The sequence below is a fragment of the Rhincodon typus genome, chromosome 35, assembly GCF_021869965.1.
Source record: "Rhincodon typus isolate 14 chromosome 35, sRhiTyp1.1, whole genome shotgun sequence".
Taxonomy (NCBI): Eukaryota; Metazoa; Chordata; class Chondrichthyes; order Orectolobiformes; family Rhincodontidae; genus Rhincodon; species Rhincodon typus.
Window position 1 is genome coordinate 16,197,134 of NC_063366.1, and position 19,030 is coordinate 16,216,163.

At 43.7% G+C, this 19,030-nt stretch overlaps 1 protein-coding gene across 6 annotated transcripts in view; it reads right to left on the reverse strand.

The window, feature by feature from the left end:
- Positions 1–18,947, reverse strand: part of LOC109938626 (zinc-binding protein A33-like) — a 25,592-nt gene extending 6,645 nt beyond the window's left edge. The window contains exons 1-3 of one of the 6 annotated variants that reach the window (XM_048616716.1): positions 18,893–18,947; positions 10,009–10,104; positions 548–778 (exon numbers count right to left, since the gene is read on the reverse strand). In XM_048616716.1, coding sequence (XP_048472673.1) covers positions 548–778; positions 10,009–10,065 — 288 coding nt within the window. In that variant the 5' untranslated portion in view covers positions 10,066–10,104; positions 18,893–18,947. Of the gene's footprint in view, positions 1–547; positions 779–10,008; positions 13,821–15,468; positions 16,081–17,794; positions 18,421–18,892 lie in introns of those variants that run through there. The other 5 variants (XM_048616719.1, XM_048616715.1, XM_048616718.1 and 2 more) reach the window with 5 other exon arrangements.
- Between the last annotated feature and the right edge of the window lie 83 nt (positions 18,948–19,030).

Sequence of the window (19,030 nt, forward strand, 5' to 3'; positions counted from 1 at the left end):
AGGGGTAATTACACAGTGCTGTTAGGGGGTAATTACACAGATCTGTTGGGGATAATTATACAGTGCTGTTAGGGGATAATTACACAGTGCTCTGGGGGGATAATTATACAGTTCTGTTAGGGGATAATTACACAATGCTGTTAGGGGTAATTACACAGTTCTGTTAGGGGATAATTACACAGATCTGTTGGGGATAATTATACAGTGCTGTTAGGGGTAATTACACAGTTCTGTTAGGGGATAATTACACAATGCTGTTAGGGGGTAATTACACAGATCTGTTAGGGGATAATTACACAGTGCTGTTGGGGGTTAATTACACAGTTCTGTTAGGGGTAATTACACAGTGCTGTTAGGGGTTAATTACACAGTTCTGTTAGGGGATAATTACACAGTGCTGTTAGGGGATAATTACACAGTGTTGTTGGGTAAGGGGGATGGCGTTACTACACAATGCTATTTTGTTCTAGAAGTCTGACCTAGCAACTCTGAAGGAGCTGTGGTAGACATTGCTCTCTGGGAAGACTCTGCCAACAGAGCTTCTTACCGTGAGGAAGGCTGTCTCCTGGACATTGAGCCTTTGCTGGATTTCGAGGATGGTGCATTCAATGGATGCCCGCTTCTCAGTAATTCTTTGCAGGTTCTCCCTGAGTAGCCTGGACAGTCTCTCCACATCCTCCTTCAGCTTCCCTTTCATCAGTTCCTCTTCGTCATTGAGGAATTGGTGCAATGTGGTGAACTCAGCCGCAATGTTCTGCTCCAGGCTCTCCGCCATTTTCTGTTAAAGCCAAAGACCTAATTAATTCAGAGCAAACCACCAGGCCACCTCAACCTCTGAGGGGTTCACCCTTTGGCGGCCTGAAGGGGTCTTTCTCCTCATTAATCCTCAAGATGGTTAGGAGAATCTCTCTGTCTTACCATCTCTTACTTGACCCAATCTCTACTGTCACACTACCATTAATTTACCACTAACTAATGGCCAACAGGGAACATAATCAGATGTTCTGTTCCCTACCCCCGCCCCGTGTCTCTCACTCTCATCTCATAATGTGGCTGTTACTTTCCACACTGGCCAATCACAAGTCTGGCAGGAATCGGGAGTGGAGGAATTGGTGGTGGGGTATGGGATTATCCAGCTGGAACAATGACAGGAAATCTGCTTGTTGACGAGTGTGGATCGTGAGGGAGAAGCACTTGTCCAATTTCCCTGTCCATTCAGCAGGGTTGTGGTCCAGAAGCAAGGTCCATCCTGGCCGATATTACTCAGTTGTCAATTTGGTGAGAGGATGCTCGGGAACCTGACATGGAATGAGGTTGGCACATGTTTATGGTAAGTCATTGGCTTTTACCCCATCTTAGCCAACAAGGAAACTCACCGCCTGTATTGGCGTACCAGGAGGCTTGATGGACTGTTGAGTACATTTTGACAAACCACCGGTGACCATCATTTCCTGAAGTGAGACATGAATGTGGAGCTTCAGGTCTAGAATTAGGCATGACTACATGCTGCCAGCTGACGTCCCACTGGACATGAAGATTGTCTATTTAGGTGAAGACCTTATGGCTGCCACTGAATCATATCCCAGGATGTGGTGTAATCTTGGAGAAGGGTGGGGGATTCGGAAAGTCACCCCCTATCTTTGGTAGTATCACAGTAGAGATTCGTCCACAGAGCAAGGGGAGCATGATCCATAACCATCAAAGAAAGAAGAGCCCTTCAGTTGCTTCAGGTTTAAACTAATTGCGCTGGTGAGAGTGAGGTAGCTGGACAAGGTGAGGAACTGTCTTGGGGTATTATATTTGTGTGGCGAATGCACCCAGGTATCTGATCCCAGGCCCGTTTCCACTGGACATCAAACGACATCTCAGTTACCATGATTAACCTTTAACATTTATGTTTTGTCAGAGCCACCCATATATAATAGAAGAACGACACACTGCCAGTGGGGATGGGCTGCCTTTCATTTCACTGACAGCTGAGAGACAAGGGGCAGAAAGAGGGAGCGGGCGTAGAGATGGAAAGAGGTTGATGGAGAAGGGAAAGAAGGGGAGTGAATAAAGCGAGCGAGATAGAAGAGAGATGGAAAGAGAGTCTGAGAGAGGGGCACAGTGAGAGACATGAAGAGAGAGTGACAGGGAAAGATGGTTGGGGATGGAGAAAGAGAGTGACAGACAAAGAGAGAGTGGGGGGAAAGAGAGAGAGAGGGGAGAGGTACACAGAGAAGGAAAATAAAAAGAGTAAAGAAAGGGAGAGAGATTGTGGAGAAATGGAAAGACAGAGGGGCAAATGAGAGTGAGGCATGTGAGAGAGCATGACAGGGTAGATGATGGGGATGGGGATGGAGAAAGAGAATGTAGGGGGGACAGAAGGAGAGAGGGAAAATAGAGAGAGTGGGACAGAAAGAATGGAGAGACTGAGTGAAAGAGAGAAGGACTGGATATCAATGTCAATCATGTGTCTCCCATCTGAGTTAAATAGAAGGTAGAATACTGCCTCTGACTGTATGTCGCCCTCTGTGCTGTTGAACCTAATGTAGTGACATGAATTCAGTGGATAGGCCATACATTTGAATGCTCTACAATTGTGAATGGCCACCATATCAAAATGCATGGTGAAAAGACCAAATAGGCCAACCTTCCAGATATCAGCCCTTACACTGCACAACATTCTACCTTGTGCGTGCACGTTAAAATTAAACCTTACACAGATGTACTTTACAGATATAGCCACACACTTTAATATAGTAGCCACTGGTGATGTACTAAGTGCTGAGGATGGTCTATAAGTTGATGATTAAACAGAAAATGTACTAAAGTTCAGATCAGAGTGATCAGAACAATTGCCTCTCTCTACATTCATTTTTTTTCTGTTTAAATGATCAGACACCAGTAACATGGAATGACCTGATATTTATTCGTATCTCAACTGATACCAAGAATGATGTTGAGACAATGCTCAACACCCACTAATATGGAATTTGACATCCATTCACAATAAGATACGCCAACTCGTAAGGAGCAGAAGCAATCCCTGCTGAGATGTTTTGGCTTTTCTCCTTTCGCTCTCAACCAAACCGTAAATAGTTCAAGCACCAACTTATTGAAGTGATTCTGAGCCAGCCCAATCTAGATTGCATCCAATTCTAGCAACGCTAATAAACTAATGCCAAATTCAGGGCACTCAAAATCAACTGCTCTGAATAAAACTAAGCCGTAAAACCATAAGATATAAGAGCAGGATTAGGCTATTCGGCCCACTGAGTCTGTCCCACCATTATTGGCTGATCTATTTCTCAACCCCATTCTCCTGCCTTCTCCCTATAAACCTTGACCCTGTTACCAATCAAGGGTTATCTCTGTCTTAAATAAGCTCAACAATTTGGCTTCCACAGTCTTCTGTGGCAATGAGTTCCACAGATTCACCATCCCCTGGCTGAAGAAATTCCCCCTCATCTCAGTTCTAAAGGGCAGTCGCTTCACTCTGAGGCTGTGTCCTCAGATCTTGGTTTCTCCTGCCAATGGAAACGTCTTCTCCTCGTCTACTCAGTCTCTCAGTATCCCATAAGTTTCAACAAAGCCAGCCCAAACCAAGGTACATCAAGTGAAATTACTGCTGGCCAATTAACACAAAACAACTCCAATCAGGTCAGATTATCACAGGGGAGTGTTTTAGCTTCATATGCTGTTGGAATCATAGAATCTCTACAGTAGGGAAACTGGCCATTCAGCCCATCAAGTCTGCACCAGCCCCCTGAAGAGCATCCCACCCAGAACCCCCTACTCTATCCCCATAACGCCACATTTAACATGGTTAACCGACCAAGCCTGCACATCCTGGGGACACTACAGAGCAATTTAGCACGGCCAATCCACCTAACCTGCATATCTTTGGACTGTGGAAGGAAACTGGAGCACCCGGAGGAAACCCACGCAGACACAGGGAGAACATGCAAACTCCACACAGACAGTTGCCTGAGGCTGCAATCAAACCCAGGTCCCTGGCACTGTGAGGCAGCAGTGCTAACCACTGAGCCACCGTGCCACTCATCCTGTAGTAAAAGGCGAAAGGAGAGTTTTACACATCACCCACTATTGGTGACTAAAACTGAACAGGTGGGATGCCGAGATGTCTCTTTTTTTGGCAAGGTCTGTGAGAGATGTGTCAAGACCCCCCACAGTGCACTGTAGCACTAAGACTCAAAGAGCTCCCTCTCTCCATCCCACCTCTCCCTGGAAATGCTGCTTTTATTTCACCATCAGGATGATCTTATACTGCCAGGAGTTCCTGGTGTCCCTGCACAAACATTACCTCATTCTCATTCAAGAGGTACTGTAACAACCTGTCATGCTCAGTTCTGCCAATCACTCTCGTTTGAAATCTGTTCAAAACACACTGAGAACTGGTCCAAACATGACCAGTCCCACAGGGAAGCCTGTCCAAACCTATCTGATCTCAAAGAAACCTGTTCAAACTGGTCTGATCCCATAGAGAAATCTGTCCAAACCCATCCAATTTCACCGAAACCTGTTCAAACTGGTTTAATCCCATAGGGAAACTTGTCCAAACCCATCGATCTCATCCAATCCTACAGGAAACCTGTTCAAACTAATCCAATCCTACAGGAAACCTGTTCAAACTAATCCAATCCTTAGCCTCTCTGCTCCTATGATGCTGCTTGGCCTGCTGTGTTCATCCAGCCCTGCACCTTGTTGTCTCGGATTCTCCAGCATCTGCAGTTCCTACTATCTCTAATCCTACAGGAAACCTGTTCAAGCCAGTCCAATCCTACAGGATACCTGTTCAAACTGGTCCAATCCACAGGAAACCTGTTCAAGCCAGTCCAATCCTACAGGAAACCTGTTTAACTTGATCACGCCCAGAGGAAACCCATTCAGCCCAGACCAATACCACAAGAAATGTGTTCAAACCCAGGCTGAGAAACCAGTGAGACTTGGAAGTGAACACACTGGTCCTCCAGTTAGAGGTGTACAGGAATGGTCGGACCAGTTTGTCTCATTCAGCAGATTTCCATCTGGGATCTCATCCAACATCATTGAAGAAACACGTTGAAACCGGATTACTCCTGAAGAAAAACCACTCAAATGGGTCTAGTAGAGACACTTCTCTGCATTCCCCATGTCACCAATTCCATTGATGGGAGCCCTTGGTATCAGGGAGAATGACTTCAACAAATAAGAGATTGGAGCTGCCCCATCAGTCTGACTCTGATGTGCATTTGAGGAGAGGTCTCATGCAAGTTTATACGGGACATGATGAACAACTAGCTCATGTGTCTGAAATATTGTGGGATACGTATAGACTGAATGTATTCTCTGCATCGTCCACTTACACAGGTATCCATGCTGAGGGTGCAGGCTGAAAGGTGAAAGTTTTACTTATATTCAAGCTCATTAACATTAGACAATATGCTTGAGAGGAATTTCAGAAACATGGTTGCATGCTGATACATATAGCTTGCTCATGCACACACGGATTCCCAGACTATGTACACATCATCTTCCTCATAATCTACATTTTTCTTGCATATTTCAGGCACACTGTTAAAAGAATACAGGTAAGTGTGCACTCACACACGCACACATTCACACACCCATATACACATTCTTGGGCAATCACATGCTGACACGCACATGTGCATTATATTTCAGTGTCCACCTACTTGTGCACACCTTGCACAAATATACACACACACGCATGCGCAAGCACACACACACACACGCACACACAGACAGACAAACAGACACATACTCGCAAACACACAAATGGTCCACTTGTGCAAATTTTAGTTTTCCAACTGGAAACTCTGATGTAAAACAAGCCTTTAAGGAGCCAGGGGAAGAGGTGGTGTTGTGGTAATGTTGCTAGATTAGGAATGCAGAGTCTTGCTATTCTGAGGACACAGGTTTATCACCTCAGATGGTGCAATTTGGAAATATTTCACACAATAAATTTTTAAAAAGAGAATTTAAAAATCTGAATTAGAGCTTGTCTAATGGTGACTGTGTATTGAATGTCATTAAAACCCCCGTCTGGTTCACTAATGCCCTTTCTGGACTACATGTGACTCCAGGCCCAGAGCAACTTGGATGACTCTTAACTGCCCTCTAAAGTGGTTTAGGAAGCCTTTCAGTTCAAGAGCAATTAGAGATGGGCAATAAATGTCAGCTCAACCAGTGATGACTGCATCCTATAAAGAGTTTTAAAAAAAACATTTGCTATCAGAACTGCCCAATGCACCTAAGCACTGAAATTGGCAGAAATAAAAAAGGGGATCTGAAATGCCGATTTGATGCAATGTTTTCAAAATCTCATCAGGGGCTGCAACATGCTTTTGGGACGGGCAAATATTTATCCCAATCTTCAAACGATGGGAAAATGTTCAGGACATTCTGGAGGAATGGCAGAAGAGGCTCAGAGGTCCTGACTGGAACCCTTGAGAATGTGGGCACTGAACTCACATGCATGTCAGAGTGTTTAAAAAAATCAGACCCTTCCCACATAACATTCACCACCCCTGCCTCCCCTACCAAGATAAGAACTCTACAGCATTACCCACCCATTGACCAATGGGTGCCTCCACCGTCAAAATGAAGAGGGTGGGATCATCCCTTGTGCCAGGGGTACAAACTCTCTTGGTACAGCTGGTGTTCAGCATGCTTTTGGAATCTCCATTAAATGAGACCTGTCTTGTTGTTTCAATCCTCCATGGGACTGGACTTCACTGTCAGACTGGGTAAGGATAGCAGATTCCCTTTCCCAAAGCCAAATTAGATGGGTTCTTACAACAGCCCAATAATAGTCACCATTACTGAGCCTAGCTTTTATTTTCAAATCCGCTGTGGTGGTGGTGGGATTTGAACCCACGGTCCCAGGGAATTATCCTGGTCCATCTAGATTATTAATCCAGTGACATTACCACTCCACCTCCCCCTAGGTTGGCGCTGGACATCTTGAGCCCATTGGAGATTTCATCACATAACCTTTGACCTTAAACCACGCTGACCTTCTCTTCTAGAAGCACACACATAACCCCATCCCCATCATACACTCCTGCCATTGGCCCATCCTTCAGGTGCATTGCCTTCCCAGCCAATCAGAAAGTCTCCTTGACCACCAGTTGGAGTGTCATTGAATATTCTGTTATTGGCCCCTTTTTCAGCCTATCACCAATATTTTGAACCACTGAGAAATGAAAAAAAATTCAAAGACAAGTAATGAAACCCTTACTCCACCCCTCAAAACCTCAAAGAAGTTTTCTCCCATGGGTTTGCTCACAGGGATGGGCATGAGTGAATGTAGGTGATGAATATTGAGGGTGGAAGGATAAGAAAGGAGCGGTTGGAATTAGTTTGCCAGGCCGGTGAAGTGCCCTCAATTACTGAAGATAATGCATTCTCCATGGCGACGCTTCTACCAATCAGATTGACAACCAATCAGCACTGTCCTCTCATGCAGCATAAATGTTGCTTTCCTCCTTGAACTGGTATTCCTGCAAACTGTTCTGATGTGAGCAAGACGGAAACCTTCCATGAAGTATATTTTTCTTCAGTTATACTCAAGTTCTGTTCCACCAATGGACTAACAGGTACTGTTTTGTTATTGCAAGATTGTATGGCCTATTGGGTGGGGCACAAGGATGGAGTGTGAGGATGGGGAGCTGCTGGGCATACAATCATCACCCAACATTAGGCAAAGAAGACGGATTGTCTGACTCTGCAGGGTGGGTGGGATACTGGAAGGGTGGCAGGGACGTATGCTCTTCCTGTAAGCCCACATGCTGCTCAACACATGAACAAATGTGACCCTCCAATGGAGCAGCAGATCCAATCGGTGAGCGGCTCAGCCAATCCCAGCCAAACTGGAGTGATCTAGCAAGATCAATCACCGTTTCCTCCATCCCTGCCATTCTCCAACTAAAATGGAGTTGGCAATGGTGGGTAGGCACTGTAGGAAACAGAATGTTGGCCATTATTTCAAAGGGAGTTGAGTATAAAAATGGGGATGACTGTCCCAGCAGCTCTCTCTGTGGCTCTTCTATGAGAGAAGAAATTCGTCCTCATCTCAGTCTTAAATTGGCACCCCTTTATTCTGAGACTATGCCCTTCAATGACGGGAAACATCCTTTCAGCATTTACCCTGTCAAGCCCATGAAGAACCCTGTATGTTTCAATGGTATCACCTCTCATTCTTCTAAACTCCAATGAGCAGAGTCCCAACCTGTTTAACCTTCATTGGACTTTATAAAGCTACAGTGTTTGGCACCTACTCATAGTTGGCTCTATCATCAGTGCAAGCCAGCTTCTTACAAATTTATTCTTGGGAAATGGCATTCAGCAGAAAGGGCAGCATTTAAAGAGCACCCTTAGTTGCCCTGTGATTGTCGATCTTTTAAAACCAAAGTTTGGTGTGACTGATGGGTTTGTTAAGTCGCGAATGAGTGGATTGTAATGGTCTGGGCCACTGGACTGGAGTGACCTATAGACCCAGATAATGAAGGTTTGCCTCCCCAAAGAACATTCGTGAATGAAATTTTTTAATGACAATCTAATGTCTGTAAGCAACCTTTACAGAATACTTCTTAAAATTCTTAAGCAGCTACTGTGTGATGTGAACTTGTGTTGACTTGATTTCAATTCCAAACCTCAGAGTTACTTGCTAAACAACATAATCGCTACCAAACTGTATCCCCTCCATTGTCACCATGATACGTCTAACCTGTTTGAAACTTGTATTGCATGTTTTCACCTGGCTGTATCCATCTGCTCTGGTTTGCTGTTTAATAAGGCTGTGGGTTCAAATCCCACACCAGGACTTGGGTGAAAGAAATGGTTGACACCAGTATATTACTGATGGGTACTACATTGCTATCTCTCTGAAGATACATTTAACTGAGGCTATGTCTGGTGGATAAAAGAGACCCCAATGGCACCGTTTCAAAGAGCAGGAGAGTTAACTCTGGCCAAAATTTATCTCTCAATCAACATCTCACAAAAACCTGCTATCTGATCCTTATCTCAATGTTGTGTGTGGGAGCATGATGTGAGCTAATTGGCTGATATTTTCCCACACTACAACACAAAAATGGCTAGGGATATCCTGACGATGTAAAAGTCTTGATATAAATCCAATCTGTCATTTTGACTGATGTTGTCCACCTCCACCTGTCTGTATTTACCTTCACAAAGTGTCATGTAAGAAGCCACTTTTACCCAGTTTTAAAACCTGAGGGTAATAGGCTGCCTCTGAGTGACGTGGTTTTGTTCCTACGACCAGGCTGGGTCTGATTCTACCCTGTTTTCCCTCACCAAGTCTGTCTGAGTGGAACAATCTGAGCTTGGGTTTCTTAAGAAAGTGGAGATACCACGTATTCCTCTTGAACCTCCTCAGTCCCACCACCACACGCTGACTATAAGGGCAAAGTGATACCAGACCTGCAGAGTTAATATTCCTCAGGAAAGACTGAATAGGTTTGGGGTTCTTTCCTTCTACAAAGGGAAATGTTGAAGGGGATCTAACTGAGGTCTTTAAGATCCCAAAGAGGCTGGATGGGATTGATAGGAGATGGATACTTCACTTGTGGTTTCCCAGAACCAGGACCTTGAGATAGTCACAATCAAATCCAAGACGGAATTTCTTCAGTCAGGAATTGGTGTACGGAATGATTAATCTGACCAGCGTAGATGCATTTGGGGGAAGCCAGCAGGTGAAGGAAGAGACAATAGAAGAAAATACAAACAGGCTTAGAATGGTAATGACAGGGGGCTAATGGGAGCATGGGCCAATGCAATGTATTTCTGTACAATGCATCTTATCTGATTCTACTTTTGTATCAGATGAGATTCAAATGTGGATGGACGCAATGCAGCTGAGGTTGGTCGCTGTTACCAACCAGTCTTTAATAAGTGATTGCCGTTCTCTTACTGGTTAGAAATGAGGAGCTCCAGGTTCACATGTTCATGGCTGAGGATCACAGTGCAGAATCTTACCTTGAGCTGGATCATGTTAGTTTCTTCTTCATTCTGACTCCGAAAGACCTCTTCCATTTGTTGCTGCAGGAAACTCAGTGACTTTTCAAGCTTATCCTGAAAGGAAAAACTTACAACTAATTGACATTCATATACAGTCCCAGTGTTTATCAGGATGAATGACATGTGCAAGAAATATATTGAACAACAGAATACATTTCTACATTCAGCACACCCATGCTCCCTGCTCATGTGTAGGATGATAACTTTCCAAGTACACACTAACAAGAGGAAATTGCAAATCTTTGACAGAGATCAAGTTTCTAATGTGTGAGAAAGATTCCTGTCACCGGCGTGTGCCTGAATAATTAACCCCTACCTTGTGAAAACAATCCTGTCTCTGTTCAGTTCTGGGTTAGGCACAGAGTGAAACCCCTCCGGTATATAGTGCCCTGGGGATGAGTGTATCTTTCGTTAAGAGGACCATACTGCATGCATGACTTTAAATGAGGTCTCACCAAGCCCCGTACTGTTGCAACAAGACTTCCCTCCTATCATAATCAATGCTTCTTGCCATAAGGGTCTTCATACTAGCTACGATTATAGCAACTTTACCTTTTTACTTAATCTGTATCTGCATGTTAACTTATCATGGTTAGGTACAAGGACTGTCTCCATACCACCTCATTCTATAGCCTCGCAGTTTAAACAATATTCCATGTTTCTTTCTTTTTAACAGCCTCACATTTTACCCCATTTTATTCCAGTTGCTGAATCTTCACAGATTCTTCTTTCTTTTTACATATAGTTAAACAACCTCTCTGCTTCTTAGGCTACCTGCCTGGACAATTTCTTCATTTTCCATTGTTCTCTTAACATCTCTGACTGTGTCAACCCTGAACTTTGACATCAATGACCAACTCCAGCTCATTGGGACCGCAAAATTCGTTGATATGTCTTAATGTTTTTTAAAAACTGTTTTTATTTGCTCTTCTGATCGATCCTACGATAAGGAAAATGATCAGCATCTTCATGGTTTTTAGTTCCTGTCTGACTTCCACTCAGAATGATTTGCATGCCTCTGACAGAGTCTCTCTCAGTCTTCTCTATGTGGAAATTGATTTGATTTGATTTATTTATTGTCACATGTATCTTGTTCCAAAATACAGTGAAAAGTGTTGTGTAGGGTTGCCATTCTTCGGCACCATCTTAAAACACAGAAAGATAAACCAAAACAAAATACAAAGGCAGCAAAATGAAGAAATAAAGGAAGTGTCAAGCTTTACAGTCCTTCTTGTTAAGTGCTCCATCATGGGCCATGGGCCTGGTGGCCAGGCATGAGTTCCCTTCACCGCGCCGCTACTGCTGGAACGAAAGTCACCACACTTTGGTGCCATCACCACTATGTGTCTTCGCTGGACCTCACCAATGCAAGGTACTGAACCAGCCCAAACTTGACTCCACTGCCGCCATGAGTCTGCTTCAACCCACCTTGCCGATGCAGCCGCTGCTGATGCCACTGGGTCTCATACTGGGCCCAAACTTGCCTCCACCATTGTCTCCATCAATCTGCGCTGGACACAGATGCCGCCAGGAACCAAAACTCACCTCTGATGCCACAGCCACGAGTCCGCTCTGCTGGGCCTATTCAAGTCTGCGTTGTTGGGCCTACTTGAGTCTGCGTTGCTGGGCCTACATGAGTTTGCGCTGCTGCACCTATTCCGCGCTGTTGAGCCAACTTGAATCCACTCTGCTGTGCCTATTCAAGTCTGCATTGTTGGGCCTACTCGAGTCTGCGTTGTTGGGCCTACATGAGTTTGCGCTGCTGGGCCTATTCCATTCCACGCTGTTGGGCCTATTCGAGTCCACTCTGCTGGGCTTACTCAAGTACGCGCTGTTGGGCCAACTTGAGTCCACGCTGTTGGGCCTTTTCGAGTCTGTGCTGCTGGGCCTACTCATGTCCATATTGCTGGGCCCACTCGAGTTTGCACTGCTGGGTCCACTTGCAATGTCGTCGTTACAACCGAGCTCTTCACCAAGAAATAAGTAAAACAAAATAGAGTAAAACAACGAGAGAAGAGATAAAAAAAACAAAAAGAAATGCGGATGCAGCAGACATGCCCCGGGCTCAGAAGCCCTATTCCACCACCAATTGTAATGATCCCAGCTGAATTCTAGATAAGTCAGTTCTCAGAATGACACCTGATGTAAGAGATCATTCAGTAAAAACCACAAAACAACTGTGAGGAAGCTACCCTACTCCACCCTTATGGTGTGGACTGTTAATGCACAGAATTTGTTCCTCATCGCCAATATTTACCATAATATTTTTGCAAATCAGTTTGTCTTATTTGTGAACAATGTTATTTTTGTGGTTAGTTCTTATGCTTTTATTTTGAAGATATAAACTGAAGGATGGAAGTTCGGACTGCTGTTTTAATTTTACAATTTGAAGCAAAATTGTGGTGATCATTCATTGGTTACCAAAGAGTGTGTAACTTTGAGAAGCTGGAATTGATACTTTTGTGTGACAAGCTGACACCAGAGCTTTTGGGTTGAATGAACAACTTCCCCTGTTAGATTTAAGTGGCAATTTTGTTACAAAACTGCGAAGGGAGCAGTAACACTTACATCTCTAAAAGTCTGCAAGCTAGCCAGACTGTTCTCTCTATTGCGCTGTGAAAATCAGCGACAAAACACTCCGAAAGAAAAATATTTCACTCAAGCGAAAGACCTAAGTCCAACTCCCCAGCCACTGAATTGAGGATAATTACAGTTGAAAACAAACATGATCTAACCACAAAAGAATTATAAGAAAACTACCTCACTCCACCCTTGTAGTGTGGACTGTTGATGCACAGAATTTGTTCCTCATTGCCAATATTTACCAGATATGTCTGTCTTATTTGTGAACAAGTGTAACCAGGTTTGGATTTAAAAGAGGTACAGTTAGAGTTTGCGTATGAGTAATTAATAATCCATCCGCTATGAATGGATGAAAACCAGTACCAAAAGACTCCGAAAGAAAAACTGCTGACTCAAGCAAAAGACCTAGGCCCAACTGACCAGCTACCAAATTATCAAATAACGAGACGTTTACGAGAATGTAGAAGTAGTTATAAAATAAGAGGTCGTCCATTTAAAGCAGCCATGAGGGAGTACCATGAGTCTTTGAAATTCCCTTCCTCTAAAGGCAGTGGGTACAGAACTTTAAAATATTTTAAAGGCAGAGGTAGATTATTCTTGATTACTAAGAGGATGAAAGGTTATTCGGGGTATGCACGAATGTAGAGCTGAGGTTAAAATCAGTTCGGCCAAGCTCCTATTGAATAGCAGAGCAGGCTTGAAAAGCCAAGTGGCCAACACTTGTTTGCATTTAATCCATTTTGCCACTAATTAAAGGATACACTTTCCATAATAAAAACTTTTTTTGTGCATGTTATTGTAATCTAATGTGAGTTTCTTTTCTATTAGATTATTGTTCCAGTAAGGCAAATTAATTACCCTGTTGATTAAATTGGTCCTTTTCAAATTTACGACAACTCATAAAATCACAGGACTTAATTTCCAGGGCACTCTTCTCATCAGTGTTATGATATTATCATTGTGGTTCATAATTGAACACATTCACAAGCAAAATAATACAAGTTCAATACACAAAGGAAAACAAAACAAAGCTGTAGAAAAGGTATATATCCATAGAAGACAATTTAGAAAACTCTTAACAGTAAGAGGGCATGGTGGCTCAGTGGTTAGCACTACTGCCTCATAGTGCCAGGGACCTGGGTTCAATTCCACCCTCAGGTGACTGTCTGTGTGGAGTTTGCACATTCTCTCTGTCTCAGTGTGAATTTGTTCCGGTTTCCTCTCACAGTCCAAAGATGTGCAGGTTGGGTGGATAGGCCACAAGAAATGCAGTGTTACAGGGATGAGATGAGGTGGGTCTTGGTGGATCCCTCTTTGGAGGGTTGGTATGGCCTGCTTCCACACTGTAGAGATTCAAGGTGAGAGGAGGAAAGCTTAGGGGAGAAGAGTAGGAAAATTTTAGGGAGGGTGGCTCAGTGGTTAGCACAGTTGCCTCACAGCCAGGGCTCAACTCCACCCTCAGACAACTGCCTGTGTGGTGTATGCACATTCTCCCTAGGTCTGCATGGGTTTCCTCCAAGTACTCTGGTTTCCTCCCACAGTCCAAAATGTTCAGTTTAGGTGGATTGGCCATGGTAAATTGCCCGTAGTGTCCAGAGATATGCAGGCTAAGTGGATTAGCCACAGGGTAGGGTAGGGGAGTGGCTCTGAGTAGGATGATGTTTCGACGGTCAGCACAGACATGATGGGCCAAATGGCCTGCTTCCACACTGTTGGAATTCTATGATTCTATGAACAACAAAAGGAATCTTCAACCCTTTTCCTAACAGTATACTTTACAGACAGTCAACCTCTGTTAAGTATCACTCTTATCCTAACTCTTTCATTTATTTCTTAAAGGTTTCAAGCATTTTCTTTTGGCAGCTTTCTATGCATTCACCAAGTGTGATTCACTCTGTTACTGCCACTCCCTGAGATATACAGATATATTGACACTAGCTACTTTCGTGATATTTTCTAATTGAACTTCAAGAAAAGTTTGTTTTAAGCTGCTAAAACAGATTTAAGACTTCTTTCCAACTCTGAAGGCCTGGGCTTCCAAACATGGAACTGCCCTCCTGCTGATTTGAATCATACTTCTGAGCTGAAACATGATTGTGGTCATTGGTCTGTCTTTCTGTATATCGTAGAAGTTGAACTTTATAAACGTTTCATCAGTTAACTCCCCAGGTAGTTTATCTAGTCACTTAGCTTAAATCACACACTTTCTTGTAAATGATGTTTGAATACACAGTTCATAAATGTCTTTTTGTACTCTTAAAAATATTACCTTTATAGAACTAAAATGGTTAACTATTTAATTCTACTTTAAAAGGCAAACCCCTAAACTGGTAAGAATATTTTGTAAACCTTTACCATGCTATCAACACAGTCCTCTAAGTGAGGAGTTGGGTAAAAATTTACCTTTGTTACTGCACTGACTTTATGTACTCTGATTAATCCCATCGATTTAACCCGCAACTTCCAAATTTCTGCACAATGGTGCCACATGTCCCACCTTGTTGAGGTTGGTTGGCTTGCCGAGCTGGTTTGTTGTTCCGCAGACATTTCGTTACTGTGCTTGGTAACATCCTCAGTGCAGCCTCTGATAAAGCGTCGGTGTGTTTTCCCTCCTGGTTTTTGAACTCTGGGGTCCGTTGAGATAAAAACCAGGTGGGAAAACATACCGACGCTTCATTAGAGGCTGCACTGAGGTTGTTACCAAGCATGGTAACGAAACATCTGCAGAACAACAAACCAGCTCGGCGAGCCAACCAACCTCAACACCCACAACCTGAGCTACAGATCTACTCCAAAACCTTAAATGCCCCACCTTATGGCAATAGAAACAATTACATTTTCAGATATTACTTCCTTCCTTGCTTGCCTGAGGAGAAATTTCTGGAGTGCTTTCAGCTGTCCCTTGTTAACCCCGGGAATTCACCTTCCTTTCATCTTCCCACATTCTATTTTTCTTCGATTCGTGGAAACAACGGAAAAAGATTGGAATTTGTGGAGCTCATAATTGTCAGCCATTTCAGTTGCCTGTCTTGCTGTTTCAATATTTCTTCTGAAAAGAAAAGTGAATTCATACCAATGGAGGGAGTGAATTTCTACTTTCTTTTGGAAGGATTACTTCCCTAAGCATCTCATTTGGAATCTATTTTTAATGCCAGCATTCTGCTTTATCCCACCAAACTCTACTCCAGTCTGCCCAAGCTGCTTAAAGATATTCTGAAATTTCTGCCTGTAAGCCTCAGGGATCAATTCACATGCGCCAAGAATATTCCATCTCATAATACATAGAAGCTACCTCAGAGGGAAGTTCATAAACTTTATACAATCTACCCACCAGCTTGCTTTGCATGAGCAAAGCCTAGTCTTATTCTGAAACAAATGCAGAAATTGCTGGAAAAGCTCAGCAGGTCTTGCGGCATCTGTGAACAGAACTCAGAGTTAACGTTTCGGGTCCGGTGTCCTTCCGCAGAACTGGTGGTAGCTAGGAAAATGTCGGTTTATATGCAGAAAGTAGGTGGGGCAGGGGGGAGAGGGTAAGGAGTATATGATAGTTGGAGATAGAGCCCAAAGAGAGAGACAAACAATTAGACAAACAAAGGAGTGGGTAATGATCTGGCTAAGAGATTGAATAGCTACTAATGGGGACTGTTATTGGCTAACAATGGGTTGTGTGTAATAGTGGACTATCTGATAATAAGCCCTGGTGTGTGGGGGTAGGGGCTAGGACATGGAAGAGTTCAATCCTAAATTATTGAACTCAATATTAAGTTCAGAAAGCTGTGGAGTCCCTAAGTGGAAAATGAGGTGTTGTTCTTCCAGCTTATGCTGAGCTCTGCTTAAGCACGCCTGAGACAGAGATGTTGGCCAGGGAAAAGGGTGGTGTGTTAAAGTGGCAGGCAACTGGAAGCTCAGGGTCTTTTTTGTGGGCAGAATGTAGATGTTCTGTGAAGCAGTCACCCAGTCTATGCTTCGTTTCCGTAATGTGGAGGAGACCACATTGTGAGCTGCGAATGCAATAGACTAGATTGTGTAAAGCTTTGCTTCACCTGAAAAGTATGTTTGGGCCCTTGGATACTGGGGAGGGAGGAGGTAAATGGGCAGGTGACACGCCTTCTGTGGTTGCAGGGGAAGGTGCCGTGGGGCGATGGCTAGGGGGGTGTTGTGGAGTGAAGGAAGAGTGGACCAGGGTGTTTGGAGGGAACGACACCTGCGTAAGTTTTATTCTGCTGTCTCACCGGCTTAACATTCTTTCCAGAAGATTTGAAACATGCCTCAACATCCCTTTCAATAAATTTTGGCCTTGCATAAATTTAAGTGCCCCATTGGACCTTGGATTAGATTCAGATCTTTCTTTATCTGAATATACCCTGAATTCAGACACCTTTTTCTTTTTAGTTCCAGCCTTTTAAGCTGGTATTCATTTTTTCTTTTGCCTGAACTGCTATTTCCCTTCTAACAATTTCCTCTGAAATGTACCTTATTCTTGTTTCACCTCCCTCTGAAGTGCTTTCTTTCTTCATCTGGAGTGCTCTTTCCCTTTCTTCAAGTTCATTTAAAAAAATACCCGTTTCCTTTCATATTTCAAGCTATTTCATCTGCAATTGAATATTTGGTAACTCAATTGACTCTCTGTCTGGTTTGCATCGCTGTTCTTTCAACTTCAAATGTTGCACTATTACCTTAATTTTGCCAGCTTTCGTAGCCTCCAAGTTAACTCTAATCCCAATTTCCCAGCCAATTCATTTAGCCTAATCTTGGTTATCCTTTTCAAGGATAAATCTTCTTTGGTCAGAAAAGTGTTAGAAACTGCTAAAGGCATTCTAACATAAACACAATAAACTATTGCTATTTCCTTTTATCAATTTCCAATTATTAGTATTCCACTTCCAATTAAACTTGACTGTTTTAAGTATCCTGCTGTGTACCCTGCTTTTATATTCTGATGAGGATGTAGGAATCTATTGCTGCTCCCGTCCCACTACTCCATGGATCACAACATAAAATACAACTACCCTTTTTAGTTATTAAGATGACCCATCAAAGACCTCACCCACATCAGATTTTACACAATGCAATGAATCAATCAAATTTCTTAATTAACACATTATGAGTTTGTATCAAAACCAAAGTTATTCCAAATAGACACAATAACAGGTTAACATACACAGGCAGTAGTTTCAATCATCTGTTTTAGAGGAACGAGTCTAGGCATTTCCTCACAATTTGGAATAAATCCATCTTCCACAAAGCTTCAAAACTTACATCTTCCAAATAACATTAAACATAAAGCAAGTTTCTAACATTAGCAATAATTACATTAAACGTTAGTGCAAACTTAATGAGCTGAGTGTTACTCTCCTATTTCTTACAGACTTATCTTAATATCCTGAGCAGCTCTGCTGTTTGGCACTTTGCAAATACTCGAGGTAATTAGTACACAGGATGCTGGGTGCCCGAGGTGTCATGTACTATGGGTGTACAATCCCGCTGGGTGTTTGGTGTTGAAAACCTGCGTGGAATACTCTTGGTGTTGATCCTATTGGTGTTGATATTCCAGTTGTTTAATATTCAAAGTATTTAATACTCTGGATGTTTACTCTTCTGGATGTTGATGCTCTTGAATTTATAATAACTCGAATGTTTAATAATCTGAATGATGGATACTCCAGATGCTCCTTAATCCATGAATTGAATTTCTAAGTGTTTAACATTCCTGGTATTTATTACTCTGTGTATTGCCCTCTGTGTTACATTCCTGCTATTTAATACTTTGCGTGTTGATATTCCGAATATCTATCTCTCATCCAACTCCGCCCTAATTCCCACACCAAGCCCCGCCTCTCCGTCCCAACACCGCCCCTAACATGTAGACCCGTCCAATTACACCACACCTTGCAGCATAGACTCCGCCCCTAACCACGAATCTCCGCCCCTTGCACCATAGACACCGCCCATTGCACCTTCTCCCCTCCCCTTCCCCTGAGACAATGTCCTCGTCCATAGTCCCGCCTCCAGTCAAAGGACAAGCCTCTGGATCCAGCCCCACCCACCGCGCACACAGACCCCGCCCCTCGACGGCGCACCGCCCGCATTTAGGCCACACCCCCTACCTCAGGCCCCACCCACTCACCCCGGCCCCACCCCTCTCGCAGTCTCGAACCCTCCCGCAGGACAGGACCACCTCCCGCAGGGATCCACCCCTTTTCACAGGCCCCACCCCCATCACGGCGGCACATTTTCCTCCTCTCCTCTCCGGTCTTACCGCTCAGCCAGACTCCACCCCCGCCGCTGGGCTCACCCCTTCGCTGGAATCAAACCCGCCGCTGGCCCCACCCTCTTCAACTGGCTCCACCCTCTTCAACTGGCTCCACCCCCTGTCCCAGGCCCCACCCCCTTTCCC